Here is a 24087-nt window from a genome sequence, read left to right on the forward strand (position 1 = left end):
TATTTTGAAAATCATACAATGAAAATGAATGTATGTTTGAGCTCAAAATATAACATATTACATGTTATTACTTTCATATTTCAATGGTTGCTCAGTAGAACGAAGGGTGCCAGTAATTATATAAGGCTTGTAATTGTCAATATTTTGATTAACACTAAACTGCAAGAAAAGCTGTAGTAGCTGTAACTAAATCACAGAAACATTACATTATGTTACCTGTAATGAGTAAGTGCAAGGGTTTTTTTTTGCGATTGTAATTTTCTGTGGCTTTTTTCAAAATTTCCGATGCAACTTGGGAGTTTTTTTTGTGAAAAACTGCTTGAATTGGCAAAATTGCAATTGCAAAGTCAAAAATGTAGTGCACGCTCTTTCACGGTGATGTTTGTTGGTGAATGAGACTTATTAGCTGTACTCATGTTCAACACGTGTATTGAAGAGGGTTTTGGCACGTTGTGATGACGTCACATGACGTGTCTCGAACCAAATCTGCAGAAAAGCGCCAGTTAAAATAAAATAAATTAAAAAACGCAATGCAAGCTCCTCCAGATATTTCAGAGTCTGCTTGATTTTGCGTTTATTTCTCCGATCACAAAATAGTCAAATGCCGGAGGGACTGATAAAGTAACAACAAAACCTTTACAGCTGTACCAAGTTATAATTTTATTTCTTTTTTTTGTTGTTCTTGTTAAATAAAAGTAATCTTTCCCGCTTAATTTCTTATTCTTAATGTTACAATGCTTTTGTATTTGCCGTGGTATTTTTAGGACAACAATACTTCTATCCAAAGTTCTACACACATTATGAATAAAACAATCAAACGTAAACTCACCTATCCAGCAGGTATAACTATGCCGTAACCCACTCATAAAATGAAAACACATGATCAGAGCTTGACATGGAGACATTGGGGGGTCTGAAATAATGAGAACACAAGAAGTGAGTTGCAGGTAATAGTTTATTTTTTTCCAAACACATACCCTGCTTGAGTTTTGCTTACTTTAAGACACAGCAAATCAGAGAAGGAGAGAGAGAGGGAGAGACAGTGTTCACAAGAACCCTGGTTGGTCAGTGGTGCACAAATTCTGAGCCAAATCAACATTATTTAAGTCCTCATAGTAAATTCATGTTTTCAGTTGTATTCTGCATGGGCCACAAGACTTCAGTGATGTTGAGCGAATACGGGATTTCTCCATAGACGTATGCGTTCCTCTAGATCAGATGCAAGATTTGCCTGGAATACATCGCTGAAACAATGCCAATATTTCAGTGTTTAGGTCAAGGAATCTTTCATGCTTCGCAAAATTGGCTCTGAGGATATTCATGCTTTGGACACAAACTATTTTTCCATCAGTGGATTAAAACAATAAAAAGCACCCCTTTATCTGACTCGAGTTTCTGTGAACAAAGCTCAGCATCCCTCACTCATTGCTGAGGCAGCTTGAAAAGAACATTGGAGAAATTTTTTTTTTTTTTTCCCCCAAACAACAAATTCTGGGCTGCAATGTGTGTACAAACAAGTAAAAAATAAAAGTAACACTAAGATTATTTTACTGCTGCAGATAGGTCGTTTAGAAAAAGAAAAAGAAAAAAAAAAAAAGGAATTTATCTGCAATACAATGTCTACAGCTGAGCTCGAACAAAAAATAGGAACCCACCAAACTCCAGAATCGTCCCCACCCCATCCAATCACGCTAAAAAACTTTTATTTTTATTATTGAAATAATGAAAAGTAAACAAACATGCTGCTCAGATTGTTTAGAACAGAACAATTGGTTTAGACAAATAGAGCAGTTCTTTTTTAAAGGTGTGTTTTAGGGCCAAAATAAAAACGTAAGATTTTGAGAATAGAAGTTGAATATTGTGAGGAAAAAAACAAAAACAAAAAAACCCCAACTTGAGAGTAAACTCATAATATTTGGAAAATAAAGTCAGAATACTACAGACAAAGTTGTGATTCACGAGAAAAAAAAAAAAAAAAAAGTCATAATGTTAGGACACAATGCTTCATAAAGCGTTTGTGTTTAAAACGAGGGAGGATGAGGATTTGGTGACGTTATAGTCTCTCTTACTGGAAGAGAAATCGCAGGCAGGGTTCGTCCACAACGCTACTGATGACTACGTCTGCGTGCTCTTCAGCGAGGACGTGTAGATGAAAGATCGACCCTGAAGCCCAACGCTTTATGGCGTACACCTCGTACAATAAACTTAACCTTAATAATGAGTTAATGTGCCGTAACACATGAGGGTCATATCCATACTGCCTGCGATTCCTCCTTCAGTTCCTCCAGGTTCTCGTGGTGAAATGAAAAATGTCTTCCAGGGTTGTCTCATAATTCTCTAATATTAATAATTATCTGGTGCTGATCCACCAGAAGATGAAGCATTTCTTTATTTTCACTGTGTCATTCTGTCATAGTATTATGACGTCATTCTTGAAATGTGCCCCCCCCACCCCGTTTTTCCTAATAATAATAAAATTACAACCTTTTCTCAAAATATACTGTTTATTTATTTATTTTTTAAACAGTGGCCCTAAAATGCCATCGTATATTAGTGAAAATTGTTTTTTTCCCAGTGAATTCTGAGTTTATTTGATTCACTTTGTAGACGAAGTGTTCTTTTCTATCGTGCCTCAAAACTAAGAACTAAAGCATTTTCGAAACACTTCCCCGATTGTCACGGTGCATACTCAGCAACACACAGATTTATTTAGAAGTTATTGGCTCAGATTTTGACTTGGTGTAAAGTGTTAATTGTGTTTGCTGCGAATACGATCATTTGGGACTTAACTCGCGACGCCTCGGTATACACTCAGCGCAGCAAAGCTTCCTGTGTGAAGACATAACTTCAACAAGCTGGAATGTTCTCGCTGGATTCGTTTTGGCTGAACGCTCCAATCTCTCACACACACACACACACACACACACAGCCGCTAGTACCGCTTCATTCTGCCCACAACTACACTCAACCTCTGCGAGAAGTACACCGAGGACTTTACACATGAAAACACACACTTACACACACACACAAAGTGTACAGCTTAATTCTGCCAACAACTACACTCAACCTCACACTCAGCCTCTGCAAGAAGTACACCAAGGACTTTACACACGAAAACATACACACCCATACACACACACACCTTCACCCATACACACACACACCTTCACCCATACACACATCTTCACCCATACACACCCCTTCACCCATACACACACACACACACACACCCCTTCACCCATACACACACACACCTTCACCCATACACACACACACACACCTTCACCCATACACACACACACACACACCTTCACCCATACACACACACACCTTCACCCATACACACACACACACACCTTCACCCATACACACACACACCTTCACCCATACACACACACACCTTCACCCATACACACACACACCTTCACCCATACACACACACACCTTCACCCATACACACACACACCTTCACCCATACACACATCTTCACCCATACACACACACACACACACACACCCCTTCACCCATACACACACACACACACACACCCCTTCACCCATACACACACACACACACACACCCCTTCACCCATACACACACACACACACCTTCACCCATACACACACACACACACCTTCACCCATACACACACACACACCTTCACCCATACACACACACACCTTCACCCATACACACACACACACCTTCACCCATACACACACACACACACCTTCACCCATACACACACACACACCTTCACCCATACACACACACCTTCACCCATACACACACACACACACCTTCACCCATACACACACACACACACACCTTCACCCATACACACACACACACACACCTTCACCCATACACACACACACCCACCTTCACCCATACACACATCTTCACCCATACACACCCCTTCACCCATACACACCCCTTCACCCATACACACCCCTTCACCCATACACACACACACACACACACACACACCCCTTCACCCATACACACACACACACACACACACCCCTTCACCCATACACACACACCTTCACCCATACACACACACACACACCTTCACCCATACACACACACACACACCCCTTCACCCATACACACACACACACACCCCTTCACCCATACACACACACACACACCCCTTCACCCATACACACACACACACACACACACACCTTCACCCACACACACACACACACACACCTTCACCCACACACACACACATACCTTCACCCATACACACATCTTCACCCATACACACACACACACACACACACACACACCCCTTCACCCATACACACACACACACACACACCTTCACCCACACACACACACACACCTTCACCCACACACACACACACACCTTCACCCACACACACACACACACACACACCTTCACCCATACACACATCTTCACCCATACACACACACACACACACACACACACACACACACACACACACACCCCTTCACCCATACACACACACACACACACACACCCCTTCACCCATACACACACACACACACATACCCCTTCACCCATACACACACACACACACATCTTCACCCATACACACATCTTCACCCATACACACATCTTCACCCATACACACACACACACACACCCCTTCACCCATACACACACACACACACACACCCCTTCACCCATACACACACACACCCCTTCACCCATACACACACACACACACACCCCTTCACCCATACACACACACACACACCCCTTCACCCATACACACACACACACACACACACACACCCCTTCACCCATACACACACACACCCCTTCACCCATACACACACACACACACACCCCTTCACCCATACACACACACACACACACACCCCTTCACCCATACACACACACACACACACACCCCTTCACCCATACACACACACACACACACCCCTTCACCCACACACACACCTTCACCCATACACACATCTTCACCCATACACACATCTTCACCCATACACACCCCTTCACCCATACACACACACACACACCTTCACCCATACACACACACACACACACACACACCTTCACCCATACACACACACACACCTTCACCCATACACACACACACACCTTCACCCATACACACACACACACCTTCACCCATACACACACACACACACACCTTCACCCATACACACACACACACACACCTTCACCCATACACACACACACACACACCTTCACCCATACACACACACACACCTTCACCCATACACACACACCCCCCTTCACCCATACACACACACACACCCCCCCCTTCACCCATACACACACACCCCCTCACCCATACACACCTTCACCCATACACACCTTCACCCACACACACCTTCACCCACACACACACCTACACACACACACCTTCACCCACACACACACACACACACACCTTCACCCATACACACACACACACACCTTCACCCATACACACACACACACACCTTCACCCATACACACACACACACACCTTCACCCATACACACACACACACACCTTCACCCATACACACACACACACACCTTCACCCATACACACACACACACACCTTCACCCATACACACACACACACACACACCTTCACCCATACACACACACACACACCTTCACCCATACACACACACACACACCTTCACCCATACACACACCTTCACCCATACACACACCTTCACCCATACACACACCTTCACCCATACACACACACACCTTCACCCATACACACACACACCTTCACCCATACACACACACACCTTCACCCATACACACACACACCTTCACCCATACACACACACACACACACCTTCACCCATACACACACACACACACCTTCACCCATACACACACACACACACCTTCACCCATACACACACACACACACCTTCACCCATACACACACACACACACCTTCACCCATACACACACACACACACCTTCACCCATACACACACACACACACCTTCACCCATACACACACACACACACCTTCACCCATACACACACACACACACACCTTCACCCATACACACACACCTTCACCCATACACACACACCTTCACCCATACACACACACCTTCACCCATACACACACACCTTCACCCATACACACACACACACACCTTCACCCATACACACACACCTTCACCCATACACACACACCTTCACCCATACACACACACACACACCTTCACCCATACACACACACACACACCTTCACCCATACACACACACACACACACCTTCACCCATACACACACACACACACACACCTTCACCCATACACACACACACACACACACACCTTCACCCATACACACACACACACACACACACCTTCACCCATACACACACACACACACCTTCACCCATACACACACACACACACCTTCACCCATACACACACACACACACCTTCACCCATACACACACACACACACCTTCACCCATACACACACACACACACCTTCACCCATACACACACACACACACCTTCACCCATACACACACACCTTCACCCATACACACACACCTTCACCCATACACACACACACACACCTTCACCCATACACACACACACACACCTTCACCCATACACACACACACACACCTTCACCCATACACACACACACACACACCTTCACCCATACACACACACACACACACACCTTCACCCATACACACACACACACACACACACCTTCACCCATACACACACACACACACACACACCTTCACCCATACACACACACACCTTCACCCATACACACACACACACACCTTCACCCATACACACACCTTCACCCATACACACACACACACACACCTTCACCCATACACACACCTTCACCCATACACACACCTTCACCCATACACACACCTTCACCCATACACACACCTTCACCCATACACACACCTTCACCCATACACACACACACACACACACCTTCACCCATACACACACACACACACCTTCACCCATACACACACACACACCTTCACCCATACACACACACACCCCCCCCTTCACCCATACACACACACCCCCTTCACCCATACACACACACACCCCTTCACCCATACACACTTACATACACACCTTCACCTGTACACACACACACACACATACACACTTACATACACACCTTCACCTGTACACACACACACACACACACACACTTACATACATACCTTCACCCATACACACACCCCCCCCTTCACCCATACACACACACCCCCTCACCCATACACACCTTCACCCACACACACCTTCACCCACACACACCTTCACCCACACACACACCTACACACACACACCTTCACCCATACACACACACACACACCTTCACCCATACACACACACACACACCTTCACCCATACACACACACACACACCTTCACCCATACACACACACACACACCTTCACCCATACACACACACACACACACACACCTTCACCCATACACACACACACACACACACACACCTTCACCCATACACACTTACATACACACCTTCACCTGTACACACACACACACACACACTTACATACATACCTTCACCCATACACACACCCCCCCTTCACCCATACACACACACCCCCTCACCCATACACACCTTCACCCACACACACCTTCACCCACACACACCTTCACCCATACACACACACACACACCTTCACCCATACACACACACACACACACACACACCTTCACCCATACACACACACACACACACACCTTCACCCATACACACACACACACACACACACACCTTCACCCACACACACCTTCACCCACACACACCTTCACCCACACACACCTTCACCCATACACACCTTCACCCATACACACACACACACACCTTCACCCATACACACACACACACACACACACACCTTCACCCATACACACACACACACACACACCTTCACCCATACACACACACACACACACACCTTCACCCATACACACACACACACACACACCTTCACCCATACACACACACACACACACACCTTCACCCATACACACACACACACACCTTCACCCATACACACACACACACACCTTCACCCATACACACACACACACACACACCTTCACCCATACACACACACACACACCTTCACCCATACACACACACACACACACCTTCACCCATACACACACACACACACCTTCACCCATACACACACACACACACCTTCACCCATACACACACACACACACCTTCACCCATACACACACACACACACCTTCACCCATACACACACACACACACCTTCACCCATACACACACACACACACCTTCACCCATACACACACACACACACCTTCACCCATACACACACACACACACCTTCACCCATACACACACACACACCTTCACCCATACACACACACACACACACACACACACACACCTTCACCCATACACACACACCTTCAACCACACACACACACCTTCACCCATACACACACACCTTCACCCATACACACACACACACACCTTCACCCATACACACACACACACACACACCTTCACCCATACACACACACCCCTTCACCCATACACACACACACACACCTTCACCCATACACACACACACACCTTCACCCATACACACACACACACACACCTTCACCCATACACACACACACACACCTTCACCCATACACACACACACACACCTTCACCCATACACACACACACACACCTTCACCCATACACACACACACACCTTCACCCATACACACACACACACACCTTCACCCATACACACACACACACCTTCACCCATACACACACACACACACCTTCACCCATACACACACACACACCTTCACCCATACACACACACCCCCCCCTTCACCCATACACACACACCCCCTTCACCCATACACACACACACCCCTTCACCCATACACACTTACATACACACCTTCACCTGTACACACACACAGACATACATACACACCTTCACCTGTACACACACACACACACACACACACACACTTACATACATACCTTCACCCATACACACACCTTCCCACACACACCCTCACCCCGTCCCATACACACACACACCCTCACCCCGTCCCATACACACACACACCCTCACCCCTCCCTCCCTCCCACACACACCCCTCCCTCCCTCCCACACACACACCCCTCCCCCCCACACACACACCTTTTTTTTCACCCATACACACGTTCACCTGTACACACACACACCTTCACCCATACACACAAACTTACTTACACACCTTCACCCACACACAAACTTACATACACAACTTCACCTGTACACACACACACACACACACTTACATACATACCTTCACCCATACACACACCTTCCCACACACACCTCCCCTCCCTCCCTCCCACACACACACACCTCCCCTCCCTCCCACACACACACACACACCTCCCCTCCCTCCCACACACACACCTCCCCTCCCTCCCACACACACACACACACACCTCCCCTCCCTCCCACACACACACACACACACCTCCCCTCCCTCCCACACACACACACACACACCTCCCCTCCCTCCCACACACACACACACCTCCCCTCCCTCCCACACACACACACACACACCTCCCCTCCCTCCCACACACACACACACCTCCCCTCCCTCCCTCCCACACACACACACCTCCCCTCCCTCCCACACACACACACACACACACCTCCCCTCCCTCCCACACACACACCTCCCCTCCCTCCCACACACACACACACACACACCTCCCCTCCCTCCCACACACACACCTCCCCTCCCTCCCACACACACACACACACACACCTCCCCTCCCTCCCACACACACACCTCCCCTCCCTCCCACACACACACACACACACACACACACACACACACACACACACCTCCCCTCCCTCCCACACACACACACACACACACCTCCCCTCCCTCCCACACACACACACACACACACACACCTCCCCTCCCTCACACACACACACACACCTCCCCTCCCTCCCACACACACACACACACACACCTCCCCTCCCTCCCACACACACACACACCTCCCCTCCCTCCCACACACACACACACACACCTCCCCTCCCTCCCACACACACACACACACACCTCCCCTCCCTCCCACACACACACACCTCCCCTCCCTCCCACACACACACACCTCCCCTCCCTCCCACACACACACACACACACCTCCCCTCCCTCCCACACACACACACACACCTCCCCTCCCTCCCACACACACACACACACACACACACCTCCCCTCCCTCCCACACACACACACACACACACACCTCCCCTCCCTCCCACACACACACACACACACCTCCCCTCCCTCCCACACACACACACACACCTCCCCTCCCTCCCACACACAATCTCACTTTTTGGTTATGCTTTAGCTAAAGTCCTGAAAGGCAGTTTTATCACACAGCTGAAAGAAATCCCCTAAGACATGACAATTTTTTACACTCTTTCTTCCGTAAGCTACAACAAGATTTTACATTAACGCTCTCTCACATACACACGCACACTAAAAGATCCAACAGGAAAGGAAAATATCCCCCCTCACCATCCTTACAGTTACAGGATACACTACTACTGAGAGTAAAAACAAACATCAGCATGAAGAAATCTAATCCCAGGTTTCTTTGTTGTTATTATTATTTTTTTTAAATACTCTGATATACAATAAATGACATCAGAGTTGTCCAGGCTTCCCCCCCTGCAATTTGAAACTGCATTCAAATTCACATCAACTTCTGAAAACTGTAACTGTCATTCATAACAAAACAGCTTCACCGACTAGGCTAGGGGGTTAAGAGCTGGAACCAAAAGCAAACTCCGGTTCCTGCATTAAAAAGATATAAAAGATATACAAGCGCTACACACTACAACATCTTTCTGAGCAAGATTCTCAAGGGGGTTGTCAGGGGTAGTAAAGAGGATCTGAAGTGGGAAATTATCACAGCTGCCACAATATTAAAACGATGCTACAGTTTGCTTTCAAATTCCACAAATTCGCTTCAATCTAAGCTCAAAACGAAATCTAGGTGAGCCATTCAAACTAATTTGCTGACTCATTTATAACAAATATATTTTTTCCCCCATTTATACATTCACACATACCCAGATAAAGTAAAGCGCATGATTATTATTATTATTATTATTATTCTTAAAAACAACAACAATAATAACAACAACAACCTGGCTACAGCCTTAAACAAAAGTGAGAGTAAGGTTTTATGCTTTGCACACAGACGTCTATTACAAAACGAACAGGCAAAAAAAAGAAAAAAAAAAAAAAAAAAAAAAAAAAAAGAGAATAAACCTCAAAATACTGTCCTGCAAATGTGTACACACCCCTCTCTCTGTGTGTGTGAGATATATATATTTTAGACCCCTACCATTGACCAGACTAATAATATTTTTTCATTCGTGGGATTAAACTTTGATCTGCAGAAAGACAGAAATGGTATTAAGCTACTTAGGCTAGGAGTGTTTGTATTTAAACAAAAAAAATTAGGATCCATTTAAAAAAAAAAAGGCTCGAGCACAAACACACATACGCGTTTTTAGCTGCCATGACTTATTGCAATGATGATCTACACATGAAAACGCTGAACGAGTTTCCTTCAGAGCCTTTTATAAATTTGAAAGGTAATTTAGCGCCACAGACCATCAATATTCCGCAAACAATTTGTGCACCGAATCGTTTTTGTGTAATTCTTGAGATCTACCATCTTACCACTTTATAGCCTAGGAAGACGCGAACACCTTATCATGTCCCTTTGCGTGACGGATCACACGTGGAAACTACGCATCTTTAACTGTAAAGTAGCACCACTACGGCTTTAACTCGATCTCTATAGGTTTAAACAAAAATTGTTGTGTCTAATGGAATAAGGCACTTTAGTGAGTTCAAAATAAAAATGCTTCTGTATCTGGCAAGTCGTGGCCTTTAGGCTTAAATTCCTTGAGCGAACTTAGCAAATGCAGCATTTTGCAGTATTCATAAAGATTCTTGTCTTGTTTCATCCAGTCAAATTAATAGTCATGCTAATTATCCACTCCAGACTTTGCCCTAACCATATCTTTACTCATCTGTCTGAAGTCTGAATTGAACTCTGGAATGTATTTTGTTCTCTATATTTCTTCTTTTTTTTCCCCCCCGGTGCAAAGCATAATACATGTTCAGCTCAGCCAGTGATACAATCCTTGACAAAGTTTAGAAATAAAAAGTAAACACAAAGATACCACTGGACATTCAGGGCCGAAATGCTGGTGTGTGTGTGTGTGTGTGTGTGTGTGTGTGTGTGTGTGTGTGTGTGTGTGTGTGTGCGTGTGTGTGTGCAAAAGCTGATATTTGTGCAAAGCCAGGTTTGTCCTGAGGAGAGGAGAGCATATATAATCTTAAGTTTAGACCCTAAGAGGGGAAAAAAAAAGAAAAAAAAAAGAGCAAAAAAGAAAGAAAAGAAAATGTTGAGCAGAGACACATACAACTGAAAATGTAAAATACTTAACCAATATTAAGCTATGCTCTCACACACACACACACACACACACACACACACACACACACACACACACTAAACAAATCAATCCATCCATCATCATTCATTCATTCAACACCATTTCCACACGGCTGCGTTGTGGCACTGACTGTCCGGTTCTGGTGGTACTTTAGGGCTCTTCAGGTGTCTCCTGCTCCTCTGCCTCATCGTTGGCAGAGTGGAACTCTGCCACGTACAGACTTTTATCGATGCTGCTCGGGATGGGCTTGATATCAGTCACCAACTGGTCCTCGATGGCTTTCAGGTTGAAGCGATCCTCTGCTGTGATCAGGTTAATGGCCAGACCAAGGTGGCCAAACCTCCCTAAAAACACACCAACGTTTCCATGACAACTTGTACAGGTCCCTAAAGATAAGTGTACCGTGTCTCAACTCTGTAGATAAAAACCAACACAAGATTTATTTTGTCACCTGAGCGCCCGATGCGGTGCAGGTACGTCTCTGCGTTCTTCGGAAAGTCGAAGTTGATGACCACGTTCACTGCCTGGATGTCGATGCCTCTCGTGAACAAATCTGTTATGAACATACGATCATTAAATGAGGTATTCAGTCCAGTTTATATAAACCGATCGAGTCGTGCAGACTAAAGCGTCCGCAAGATGGAAAGACAGCACTAAGATCATCAGGGATATCAGAAAACGTCAATATATCGACTACTGTGCGGCACATTATTTTCTCGGTTTGTCTCACACATCGCTGATTTAAAATGACATTTAAATGGCTAATTTGCACATGCTAGCTGATTTACATTTCAAGTAAATTGAATTGTATACATGTAGGCCTCTGCTTTAGATTTAAAGGATGCGTCGCAGCAGTATTAACAGGCAGTTGAATTATATGGACAGACAAACGTACCTGTGCAGACCAGATTTCTGCACAACCCATTTCTGAAGTCATGGAAAACTCTGTTTCGGTACTCCTGGGGAAAGAAAGAAAGAAAACGTTTATATATATATGTTTGCAGTAAAGACAACCAGGTAAATTGTTCAGATTAGATCATGCTCAGCTCATGTGTTTTACTCCCAAGAACAGATTCACACCTGCATCATCTTGGCATGGATGTAAAAACAGGAGTAGCCAAGTTGTGTGATCTTCTTGGCCAGCAGTTCCACTCTCTGAGTCGAGTTGCAGAAGATGATAGACTGATTGATTTGCAGCTGTGGAGATGGAAAGAAAAACATGGAGGAACACCTGGACATGGTATACACACTATGGTCGTGTGTGTGTGTGTGTGTGTGTGTGTGTGTGTGTGTTTACCCTGGAGAAGAGTGTGTTGAGGCAGTGCACCTTCTGCCGCTCAGTAACATAGGCATAGTACTGTGTGATGCCCTTCAGTGTCAGCTCTTCCATCAGATTAATCTCATAGGGCTTCTTCAGATACTTCGCCTGCAGAAAGGAAAGCAGGTTAATCACGAGCGGCTGTAGCTCATAGCACAGAGCAGCGCGGCTAAATGGCGGCCATTTGTATGTGGCTTACTCTAATTTACCATGAATTTCTGCACAGTGACGGGAAAGGTGGCGGAATACAGCAAAATCTGCCTGTTCTTGGCCAGAAAGCTGATGATATCCTCAATTAGCACCACAAAGTCCTGGGAGAGCAGCTTATCAGCCTTCAAGAGACAGAGGATTAAAACAATGAAGTGAGAAGGGGGAGAGGGATAAAAAAAATGAATAAATAAATAAATAAAAATTAAAATTTTATTTTAATTTTACTTAAATTTATTTAAATATTTATGGGCAAAAACCATCAATCGGTCGAACTTTAGTTTCTAAAGAAAGCTTGTAGCATTACAAATCGTTTAAAAAACTTTTTCAAGAAATACAGGGTGTCCCAAAAGTCTCCATACATAGAGAGCATACAGTGCTGTGAAAAAGTATTTGCCACCATCCTGATTTCTTCTGTTTTTGTGTATATTTCACAATAAATAGTTAAAGAAATGAAAATAAAATCCAAGATAAAACAAAGGCAACCTGATAAACACAAAATATAGTATTTAAATGATAATGCTATTTATTGAAGCAAAAAACGTTATCCAATACAACAATGTGAAAATGTATTTTCTCCCATAGTTACTAATTCCCAAATCTATGAAACTGCATTCATAATGGGGTTCAGCTGGACTAGACGCAACCAGGCCTGATTAGTGCAAACCCTGTTCAATCAAATCAACACATAAATAGAACTTTTTCAACAGCATGAAGTTGTTTAAAAGGTCTTACCCAGTAACACACTATGCCAAAGTTGAAAGAAATTCCATAAATGATGAGGAAGAAGGTGATTGAAATACATCAGTCTGGGAAGGGTTACAAAGCTATTTCAAAGGCTCTGGGACTCAAAAGGACCACAGTGAGAGACATTATCTCCAAATGGAAAAACCCAGCACAGTAGTGAACCTTCCCAGAAGAAGCTGACCTTCCAAAATTCCTCCAAGAGCAAAGCAACGACTAATCTAGGAATTCATAAAAGATCCAAGGACAACATCAAAGGACCTACAGGCAAGTTCATGACTCCGCTATCAGAAAGATACTGGGCAAAAATGGCATCCATGGAAGAGTGGTGAGGTTAAAACCACTGCTAACCCAGAAGAACATTAAGGCTCGTCTGAATTTTGCCAAAACACACCTTGATGATCCTCAAACCTTTTGGGAGAATGTTCTGTGGACTGATAAGTCGAAAGTGGAACTGTTTGGAAGACAGGGGATCTGGCATAATCCAAACACAGAATTCTACAAAAAGACCATCATACCTACAGTCAAGCATGGTGGTGGAAGTGTGATGGTGTGGGGATGCTTTGCTGCTTCAGGGCCTGGGAAACTTGCAATAATTGATGGAAACCTGAATTCTGCTCTCTACCAGAAAATCCTGAAGGAGAATGTCCAGACTTCAATCCGCAAGTTGAACCTCAAGAACAACTGGATTATGCAGCAAGACAATGATCCAAAGCATAGGAGTAAGTCCTAGTCCTAGAAGTAACTGAAAGACTGATCTCCAGTTATCGGAAGCGTTTGATTGCAGTTATTGCTGCTAAAAGGTGGCACAACCAGATTTTAAGTTTAAGGGGGCAATTAGTTTTTCACATGGTCGATAGGTGTTGGATAATTTTTTTGCTTAATAAAAACAAAAAAACAAAAAAATAAAAACTATTGCGTTTACTCAGGTTGCCTTTGTTTTCGTTTCAAGATCTAACACTATTTAGTATGAGATGTACACAAAAACAAAAGAAACCAGAAACTTTTTCACAGCACTATACATTTTAGCAAAATGTCTTCCAAAATATATCATACATATTTTTTCAGATAGCCTTTAAGAATGCCTTTGACAAAAGAAGAATGTATTAAAATCGTTCTCATGGATGGATCGGGAAGATGTCGCAAGCTTGCGGTGGACTTTAATATGAAACGTGGTGAGCACATCACACACACACACACACTTACCAAAACTGGGAGAAATGTCACAGTGTGGTGTGTTTTCAAAGAAATGGCAATCATGTAGAGGATTGTGGATAAAGTTATGGGTAAGGCTTGTGTTCAAGTACCCTAACTCCCATTTACCCCAGGAGAAGAAACTAGACATTTTAATAAACAAAAGAACATGATGGGTTTTCCCAGGCCACCATACATTTGTACCAAGACAACTATTAGGACTATTAAAAGTTAAATAATGAACCAGTTGTATTATTATGACCCAAAGTGCGCATCATGATGACTCACCTCATCCATTACCATAATCTGAACTTTATCCACTTTCGCTACACCCTTCTTGATCAAGTCCAGTATCCTTCCTGGTGTAGCTATGACAACATGCACTACAAGAACACACAGAAAGCACAACGACAAGCACGCTGTTACACTGTGCTCATCTTTACAGACTGGATGTACACAGATCTGGGTTTAATGTGGGATAAACAGGTTTTACAGACAAATTAGCTTTACAGAGTAAATACTTATTCTTGTTCAAACTGTTTTACTTTGCTAATCACTAAATAAATTAAAAGGTGCAATAATACATTTTTTAATTTCTTACTTATACAAATAACATGGAAAACATGAACAAAATAATGGTTTAAGACACAATCTAAGATCAAGACACCCTGACAGGAGAACTGGCTTTCTGGGTCAGAATGCTTGTTTTTGTTTGGATGCACCTCCTGTCAGTCATTTTATAGACACGGGCCACTGTAGATTCTGGGAGCAGAGCTTTGAGAATGGTGCAGGAACGGGAATGGGGTGGGGGCGGAATCTCCCAAGGATTATTATTTTTTTTAATTTAATGTAATATATATATTTTATTTAAAAAAGAAAGAACAACATTTGGTTTAAAGCACCTTTAAACTAAAGGAAGTTGTTACATATTTCTGTTTTAGTCAGACTACCTAGTCTGGTATCCTAAATTATCCGTTCTCACGACCCTTTAACCATAACCAACTTGGTGTTACCTGAATATGTTTTTATAGAGAACTACTCATTAACCTGAGCGATTTTTGTTGTGTAGATTAAAAGGTGCATTAGGGAAGATTAGTCATGTTTTTTCAAGAGTAGTTCTCTAAACATTAAGAAGGTTGGGTTGACATTTGAATTATTATTAGTTTTTTAATCCTCGAGTTCATCCCACCCCAATTCTGCGTATATGCATGAAACTCTACCCCTCAGGATCTTCAGTGACTATGTTGTGTCTAGAAAACTGATTAACGGGAGGCCCATCCAAAAACAACCTACTTGTTCTGTAGTCATTGCTTTAACCATACATTTTTTTATCACGTTCTATATAATTTTCCATATTGTTTGTACAAGCAAGAAAAACAACAATATTTTTAACACAGCTTGGTTCACATGTGCCTAATTCACTATAAACTATAATTACCGATCTCATCCAGACGCATGATGTCGTCTCGAAGGTTTGTTCCGCCAGTGGTGGCCATGACTTTGACTCCACCGAGATGCTTACTGAGCTGAATGCTGATCTGGCTGACCTGTAGTGCAAGCTCACGAGTGGGTACCATTACTAAGGCTAGAGAGAGAGAGAGAGAGAGAGAGAAAGATAAACCAAATCAGAAATAAACCAGTTAAGAAAAATGTTCACTGAGGAGCTCTGCATTAAGGATTTAACAATAAACCTGTATACTGCTATGAGTAAATATGAAAATAATGATCTGAATAATAATTAGGCAGTTTACTCCAGTTATATTATATGCACCAAAAGAGCAATCTCGCTTTCTGTCAACGCAAACGGAGAATAATTCGAGCTCATTCATATGAATCTACTATAAAATCTACGAATGTATCTTTCACTTAGCTAACATTAGATATTTAACATCAGTTAACGGTGCAGTAGTCAATATTTTTATTTCTTACTAGTATAAATAATGTGGAAAAATATGTAGAATGATTTTTAAAAAAAATTAATAATAATAATAATAATAATAATAATTTGAGGAAATAATACAAATAATCCTACATAAAAAAGTAAGCTAAAAATTCCCGGATGACCCACTGCTTCAGCAGAGATTCTGCAGTATGGAACCAACGCACACTTCACTATCCCATGAGGCAAAGGGACTGGTGTCAGAATCACAAATGGCGCAAGGCAGCATGTCGGCTCTTTTTAATTGTAGGTCAAATGACAATGACATCATGGCGGATGTAGGATGTCCAGATTGTAGTCATACTAAATGCTTATACTGATCAGTATGTACTGTATCAATGGCCGAGCAGTAGGTACTGAATCGAATGCAGTAGGCCACAGTACACAATTTTGAACAATTTTCGAATCAAAAAAACAAACAAAAAAAAACAACCTTAAAAAAATAAATGATAAAAACCAAAGCATAAACATAGACACATATGTATAAACACCTAAATATACAAAGAAAAAGTATCACAATTTGATGCATTACCACAGCAACACTATTTAAAATATCAAGACAACTTTCGCAATTTTACTGTGTCTCGACATCAGCTGTGTCTCGACATTATTCTGACCAAGTTTGAGGCGATTCAGGTAAAGATAAGAGGATTACTGCAAAATCTGCTGTAAGTCACACACTTCCTGCTGCCAGTTGGTGGCGCTATGACTGTGACTCACAGTAGCCATATCCATGTGCTCAGCCCACAGTACCAAACATACAGATGAAGTTTCATCGAAATCACTTAATGCACTAAAAAGATACGAGACTAAGTGCAGAGCATTTACCATACTGAAAAATTTTACATACTGTTAGATTTTTGTGTACTCTGTTTATTACTGCAGTATTGCCTAAAAATCCACATGGTCCCATAGTCTCCTAAAACCTAAAATTGTGAAAATACTCCTTGAAATTTTTTCTTTTCTTTTTTTAGGCCATTGGTTCAGAACGATTACATTATCATGATCTTTTAATATGGAAAATCACAATCAGGGAAAAATATTTTATATAATTATGCAATTATATATATCTCATAAGCCCAGTCACAGGAAATACAGACACCTCTCAGACACCTCTCAAACCCCCCCCCAGTGGAACCATTACTTCCACTCCTACTCTAGGTACACTGGAGCTGGTTCAGAAGTGCATGAGTTTACCCTGGATATAATCTTTCTTCAGGTCTATCCTCTCCAGCATGGGAATCAGGTATGCTCCACTCTTTCCTGTTCCGTTTTTGGCACGAGCCAGGATGTCACGACCAGACAGGGCAATGGGGATGCTCTCCTCCTGAAAGCATGAAAAAGAACAAACTGTTAAATAAACCCCTGTCTCAGACACTTCAGTAAATAAAGAATATGAATATATTCACCTGGACTGGGGAAGGTTTCTCCCACCCCATTTCAAAGATCCCCATGAGTAACTCCCTCTTTAAGCAGTAGTCTTCAAACTCATTTCCCTTTGTGGCCGTCACATCCTTAAGAGATATAAAGAGTAATTAACTGCAGTTAAACATGCTGAGAGAAAATAAAGACACTAGTCAGACCCAGTTTTATATACAGTGGTGCTTGAAAGGTTGTGAATTTTCCATATTCCTGCATAAAAATGACCTAAAACATCATCAGATTTTCACACGAGTCCTAAAAGTAGATAATTAAACAAAGGAGACAATTAAATCAATTAAATCAATTAAACAAAGGAGACAAAAATGTTACACTCTGTCATTTATTTATTGAGGAAAATGATCCAATATTTCATATCTGTAAGTGGCAAAAGCATGTGAACCTCTAGGATTAGCAGTTAATTTGAAGGTGAAATTAGAGTCAGGTGTTTTCAATCAATGGGATGACAATCAGGTGTGAGTGAGCACCCTGTTTTATTTAAAGAACAGGGCTCTATCAAAGTCTGAGCTTTATAACATGTTTGTGGAAGAGCATCATGGCATGAATAAAGGAGATTTCTGAGTACGTCAGAAAGAGTTGTTGATGCTCATCAGACTGGAAAAGGTTACAAAACCATCTCTAAAGTGTTCGGACTCCACCAATCCACAGTCAGACAGATTGTGTAAAGATGATGGAAAATCAAGACCATTGTTACCCTCTCCAGGAGTGGAGACCAACAAAGATCACTCCAAGAACAAGACGTGTAATAGTCTGCAAGGTCACAAAGGAACCCAGGGTAACTTCATAGCAACTAAAGGCTTAGAACATTGGCTAATGTTAATGTTCATGAGTCCACCATCAGGAGAACAGTGAACAACAATGGTGTGCATGTAAGGGTTGCAAGGAGAAAACCACTGCTCTCCAGAAGAACACTGCTGCCTGTCTGCAGTTTGCTAAAGATCACGTGGACAACCCAGAAGGCTACTGGAAAAATGTTTAGGACATGTGTCAGGATATCTGTCCATGAACTGAATCTCAAGAGAAAGTGGGACATGCAGCAGGACAACGACCCTAAGCACACAAGTCACTCTACCAAAGATTGGTTAAAGAAGAATAAAGTTAATGTTTAGGAATGGTCAAGTCAAAGTCCTGACCTTAATAGAAATGTTGTGGAAACACCTGATGTAATCAAACCCACCAACATCCCAGAGTTGAAGCTGTTCTATACTGAGGAATGGGCTAAAATACCTCCAAGCCGATGTGCAGGACTGATCAACAGTTACCACAAACGTTTAGTTGCGGTTACTGCTGCACAAGGGGGTCACACCAGATACTGAAATTAAAGGTTCACATACTTTTGCCACTCACAGATATGTAATATTGGATCATTTTCCTCAATAAATAAATGATCAAGTATAATATTTTTGTCTCATTTGTTTAATAGGGTTCCCTTTATCTACTTTCAGGACTTGTGTGAAAACTCTAAACTTTCAAGCATCACTGCATAATTCGAATACTGCAGCTTGTGTAGGACTTACTGAAGTTTTCATTCTATTGTCTTTGGGTGGAAGCTGCAGGCTCTTTTTCCAGTCTTCACCAAACCTGGGACAGCATGAACAGTTCAGGAAGACAAAAACAGATAGGTCTATAATTAGTTTTTACTTATACAGATGCACAGAGGCACTTAAAACTTTCAATGGACGATATATGACTCACCGGATTCCAGGTCCTTCCTGCGAGTCTGCAGCGGGTTTTTGGCCTCCAGTAGAAACTCTTGCAAACGGATTGCTCTGAACACTGGGTCCTGATTGAGAGCTCAGCCCTCGGAGCTGTCCGTTCTGCTTGCTGATCCCCATTGCAACAGCACCTACGCTCTCCATCTTTGCAGTAGCCATCAAGTCTACTCTAATGTCTTCTTCTTTGTTTAATTTATCAAAAGTTCACCAGTTATCTTTCTCTCTCTCTTTTTTTTTTTTGCTTTTTACAACTGGTCTATAAAAGTTCTAATAAAACATTTACAATGGTATCATATAATCGCAATTAAGTCGTTTTAACATTTACAAACATACACATCTATGTACAGGTACAGTGCAACCTCTTCAAAGGAGAGTCACTGACGTCACAGGAATAGGTTTAACACCAAACGCTCTTCCAAATGAAGAGAAATAACCATTTATATGCATAAATATAATACACCTGCTCAGAGTATAGAAAATTATACGCCTGCAGGTTGAAGGAAGTACGAGTCCTGCGACAGAACGGCGAAAAATGTTTCTCTTCGAATCAGGAAGTTCAATATCACGCTTATTTTTCGTTTTTGTACTGTCTTGAATTTATATATACTGGATCAGGTGACCTTTGTCACTATTTTCATCCACAAGAACAAGTAAAAGTTAATCCTTGGTGTAGGTGATTCAATACAACATCCAGTTTTGAAACTTAGTTGTTTGTTTGTTGGAAAATAGCCTCTCTGGTCATTCAAAATCCTTAAAGCAGAAAGCCAAGCTCCTCTGGAGAAAGACGTCCAAAACTGAAAGCCGACTTGATGGTTTAAGTTCAGCACTCCAGCGTCCAGCTCCTCCTGCTTTTTTTTTCTCCTCCCTTCAGTGTGGTCTTCCAAGCAGACCTACAATGGGGGGGGGGGGGGGGGGGGGGGGGGGGGGGGGGGGGGGAAGCACAATTAGCATTATAGTGAAATATTATTACTTCGGTGAATTAAGATACACAAAAGGCATGCTGTCAGTCACAATCCAGTCATTTAAACTTCCCATGAAATAACCGAACCAATTTTTCGACCCGACAAACCATGTTCGCTGCTAATGAACTGCTACTGTAGAGCAATGGCGCATAAGGCCCTTCCTGGGGGCGGGGCGTCTACCTTGTAGGGAAGATTTAATTGGACGGACACACGAGTAGTACAGGATGAGTCATCAAAAACGTTTTAATCATTTTCCTGGAATAGTACAAAGTAAGAAATTCTTCAAAGCCTCCCCCCTATAAATACACTTTTATACTAACGTACAGGTACAAAACGCTCTGAGGGACCAATTATGAAATATAAATGTATTAAAGTATTAAAGCCAAAGTAACTCAAAGAACCAATTATATTCATTTAATATTATACAGCATTATAGACAGCAGCTGTGCACCTGTTCACTGAAGGACTGTATTAACGCTTAAATATGAATCTCTCAAACCGACAATACTTAATTTTAACCCTCGAAGTGGACAAAATATCCGTTAATAAAAGTTATACTGTCCCTTCAAACCAAATCTAGATTGAAGTATTATTTAGTGAGGTAGCTGGAAGCCATTTGCTGCTCCACTGCGTGAATGATGGCTAACTAAAAAGGTTTAAGAACTTAATTTTATAATAATAAATTACTTGACTAAACACTGTCTCTGGAGAGAGAGGAATAAAATAGATGTAAGCGAGCAGAAAACCCGGAGATATCTGTTACTGGAGAGCTAATCTGCTATCTATGTCGCCATTCTGTCAACATACTTAGCGTGACGTATTCAAGCTATGAGGATGTAGCAAAGCTAATGCTAAGGTCTGTCCAGGACAACAAGACTTTACAACTCTCGAGAATATCAGCTGCACACACTTACCCTGTACTTCACTCAACCTGCTGATTAGTTCTTCTGTATAAATCAGTTCAACCACGCCAATAACGATACCGTTTTCAAATCTGACTGAATTCACTTATATCCACTCGTCTTTTGTTGTGCTTCTTAACAACACGGTCGACCTCTTAGTCGCTGCTCTTTACAAGAGAAATGAACTACACTGCCATCTACAGGCTGGAAGATCTCTTTTCCTCTAACAAACAGGCATGTAAATCCCTCAGACTTTCACACGATACCATACAATTCATACGATACCACAGAATCCGCTACGATACAATACCATACGATTTCGATACATAAGGCAACAATATATCGCAATACCACTGAATCTGCTACAGTAAAAAAACAATAAAGTTTCAATTCTTACTATCGGATACTACATGATTTCGATTCTTAACGGGGTAGTTCACGCACAAATGAAAATTCTGTCATCAGTTACTCCCACTCATGTCGTTCCAAACCTGTAAGATTTTCGTTTATGTTCGAAACACGAATGACGACATTTTTAATGAAACCTGGGAGATTTCTATCCCTCTGTTTACAGTCCAAGTAACCAAAATGTTCAAGCTCCAAAAAGTTCATAAAGGCATCGTAAAAGTAATCCATGTGACTCCAACGGTTTAATCCCAATTCAATGATGCAATACGAATGCATTGTGCACGCACAAAAAGACTCAAAATAAGTCTTTATTCACAAAACATGTTCACTTCCGCATAGGTCTTCAAAACACAATGCATGCGTGTGGTGTTGATGCAAGAGTGAACATAAAAATGCAACTGGAAATCTGCAGACATCTTTGTTACAAAGCTGGTTCTACTGTATGTGACTCAGTTTGCGTGCAGCGTCCCTGTTCCTCTGCTGTAAACAGTGCGGCGCTTCCGGGTCACGTTGTGTCACAACAGCGGACATTCTCACGAGTGCAGAACTGTTAGAGCAGAGGAAGAGGGGCGCTGTACACAAACTGCACACACAAAGTATTCGTATCGCTTCATTATATTGGGATTGAACCGCTGGAGTCACGTGGATTACTTCTACGATGCC

The 24087-nt window shown here is 42.6% G+C and overlaps 1 protein-coding gene and 1 long non-coding RNA gene across 3 annotated transcripts; both read right to left on the reverse strand.

The window, feature by feature from the left end:
* Positions 1-937: 937 nt before the first annotated feature.
* LOC128615997 (uncharacterized) lies at positions 938-3361 on the reverse strand. Of its 2 annotated transcripts, none has more exons than XR_008387331.1 (2): positions 3305-3361; positions 938-3182 (listed from the first exon to the last, which is right to left on the reverse strand). It is a non-coding gene; the product is annotated as an uncharacterized LOC128615997 (long non-coding RNA). The 2 variants fall into 2 exon arrangements; XR_008387330.1 differs by lacking the exon at positions 3305-3361 and adding an exon at positions 3251-3279.
* Positions 3362-10433: 7072 nt separating this feature from the next.
* Positions 10434-23197, reverse strand: LOC128615554 (probable ATP-dependent RNA helicase ddx6). Its single transcript, XM_053637742.1, has 13 exons — positions 23029-23197; positions 21133-22042; positions 20955-21018; positions 19407-19511; positions 19195-19324; positions 17497-17643; positions 16347-16441; positions 14123-14245; positions 13893-14021; positions 13676-13792; positions 13491-13554; positions 13047-13148; positions 10434-12939 (listed from the first exon to the last, which is right to left on the reverse strand). Exons 2-13 carry the CDS (start codon positions 21309-21311, stop codon positions 12746-12748), a joined length of 1449 nt encoding a protein of 482 aa, XP_053493717.1. The 5' UTR covers positions 21312-22042; positions 23029-23197; the 3' UTR covers positions 10434-12745.
* Between the last annotated feature and the right edge of the window lie 890 nt (positions 23198-24087).

Source organism: Ictalurus furcatus, chromosome 12 (genome assembly GCF_023375685.1).
Source record: "Ictalurus furcatus strain D&B chromosome 12, Billie_1.0, whole genome shotgun sequence".
NCBI classification, from domain to species: Eukaryota; Metazoa; Chordata; class Actinopteri; order Siluriformes; family Ictaluridae; genus Ictalurus; species Ictalurus furcatus.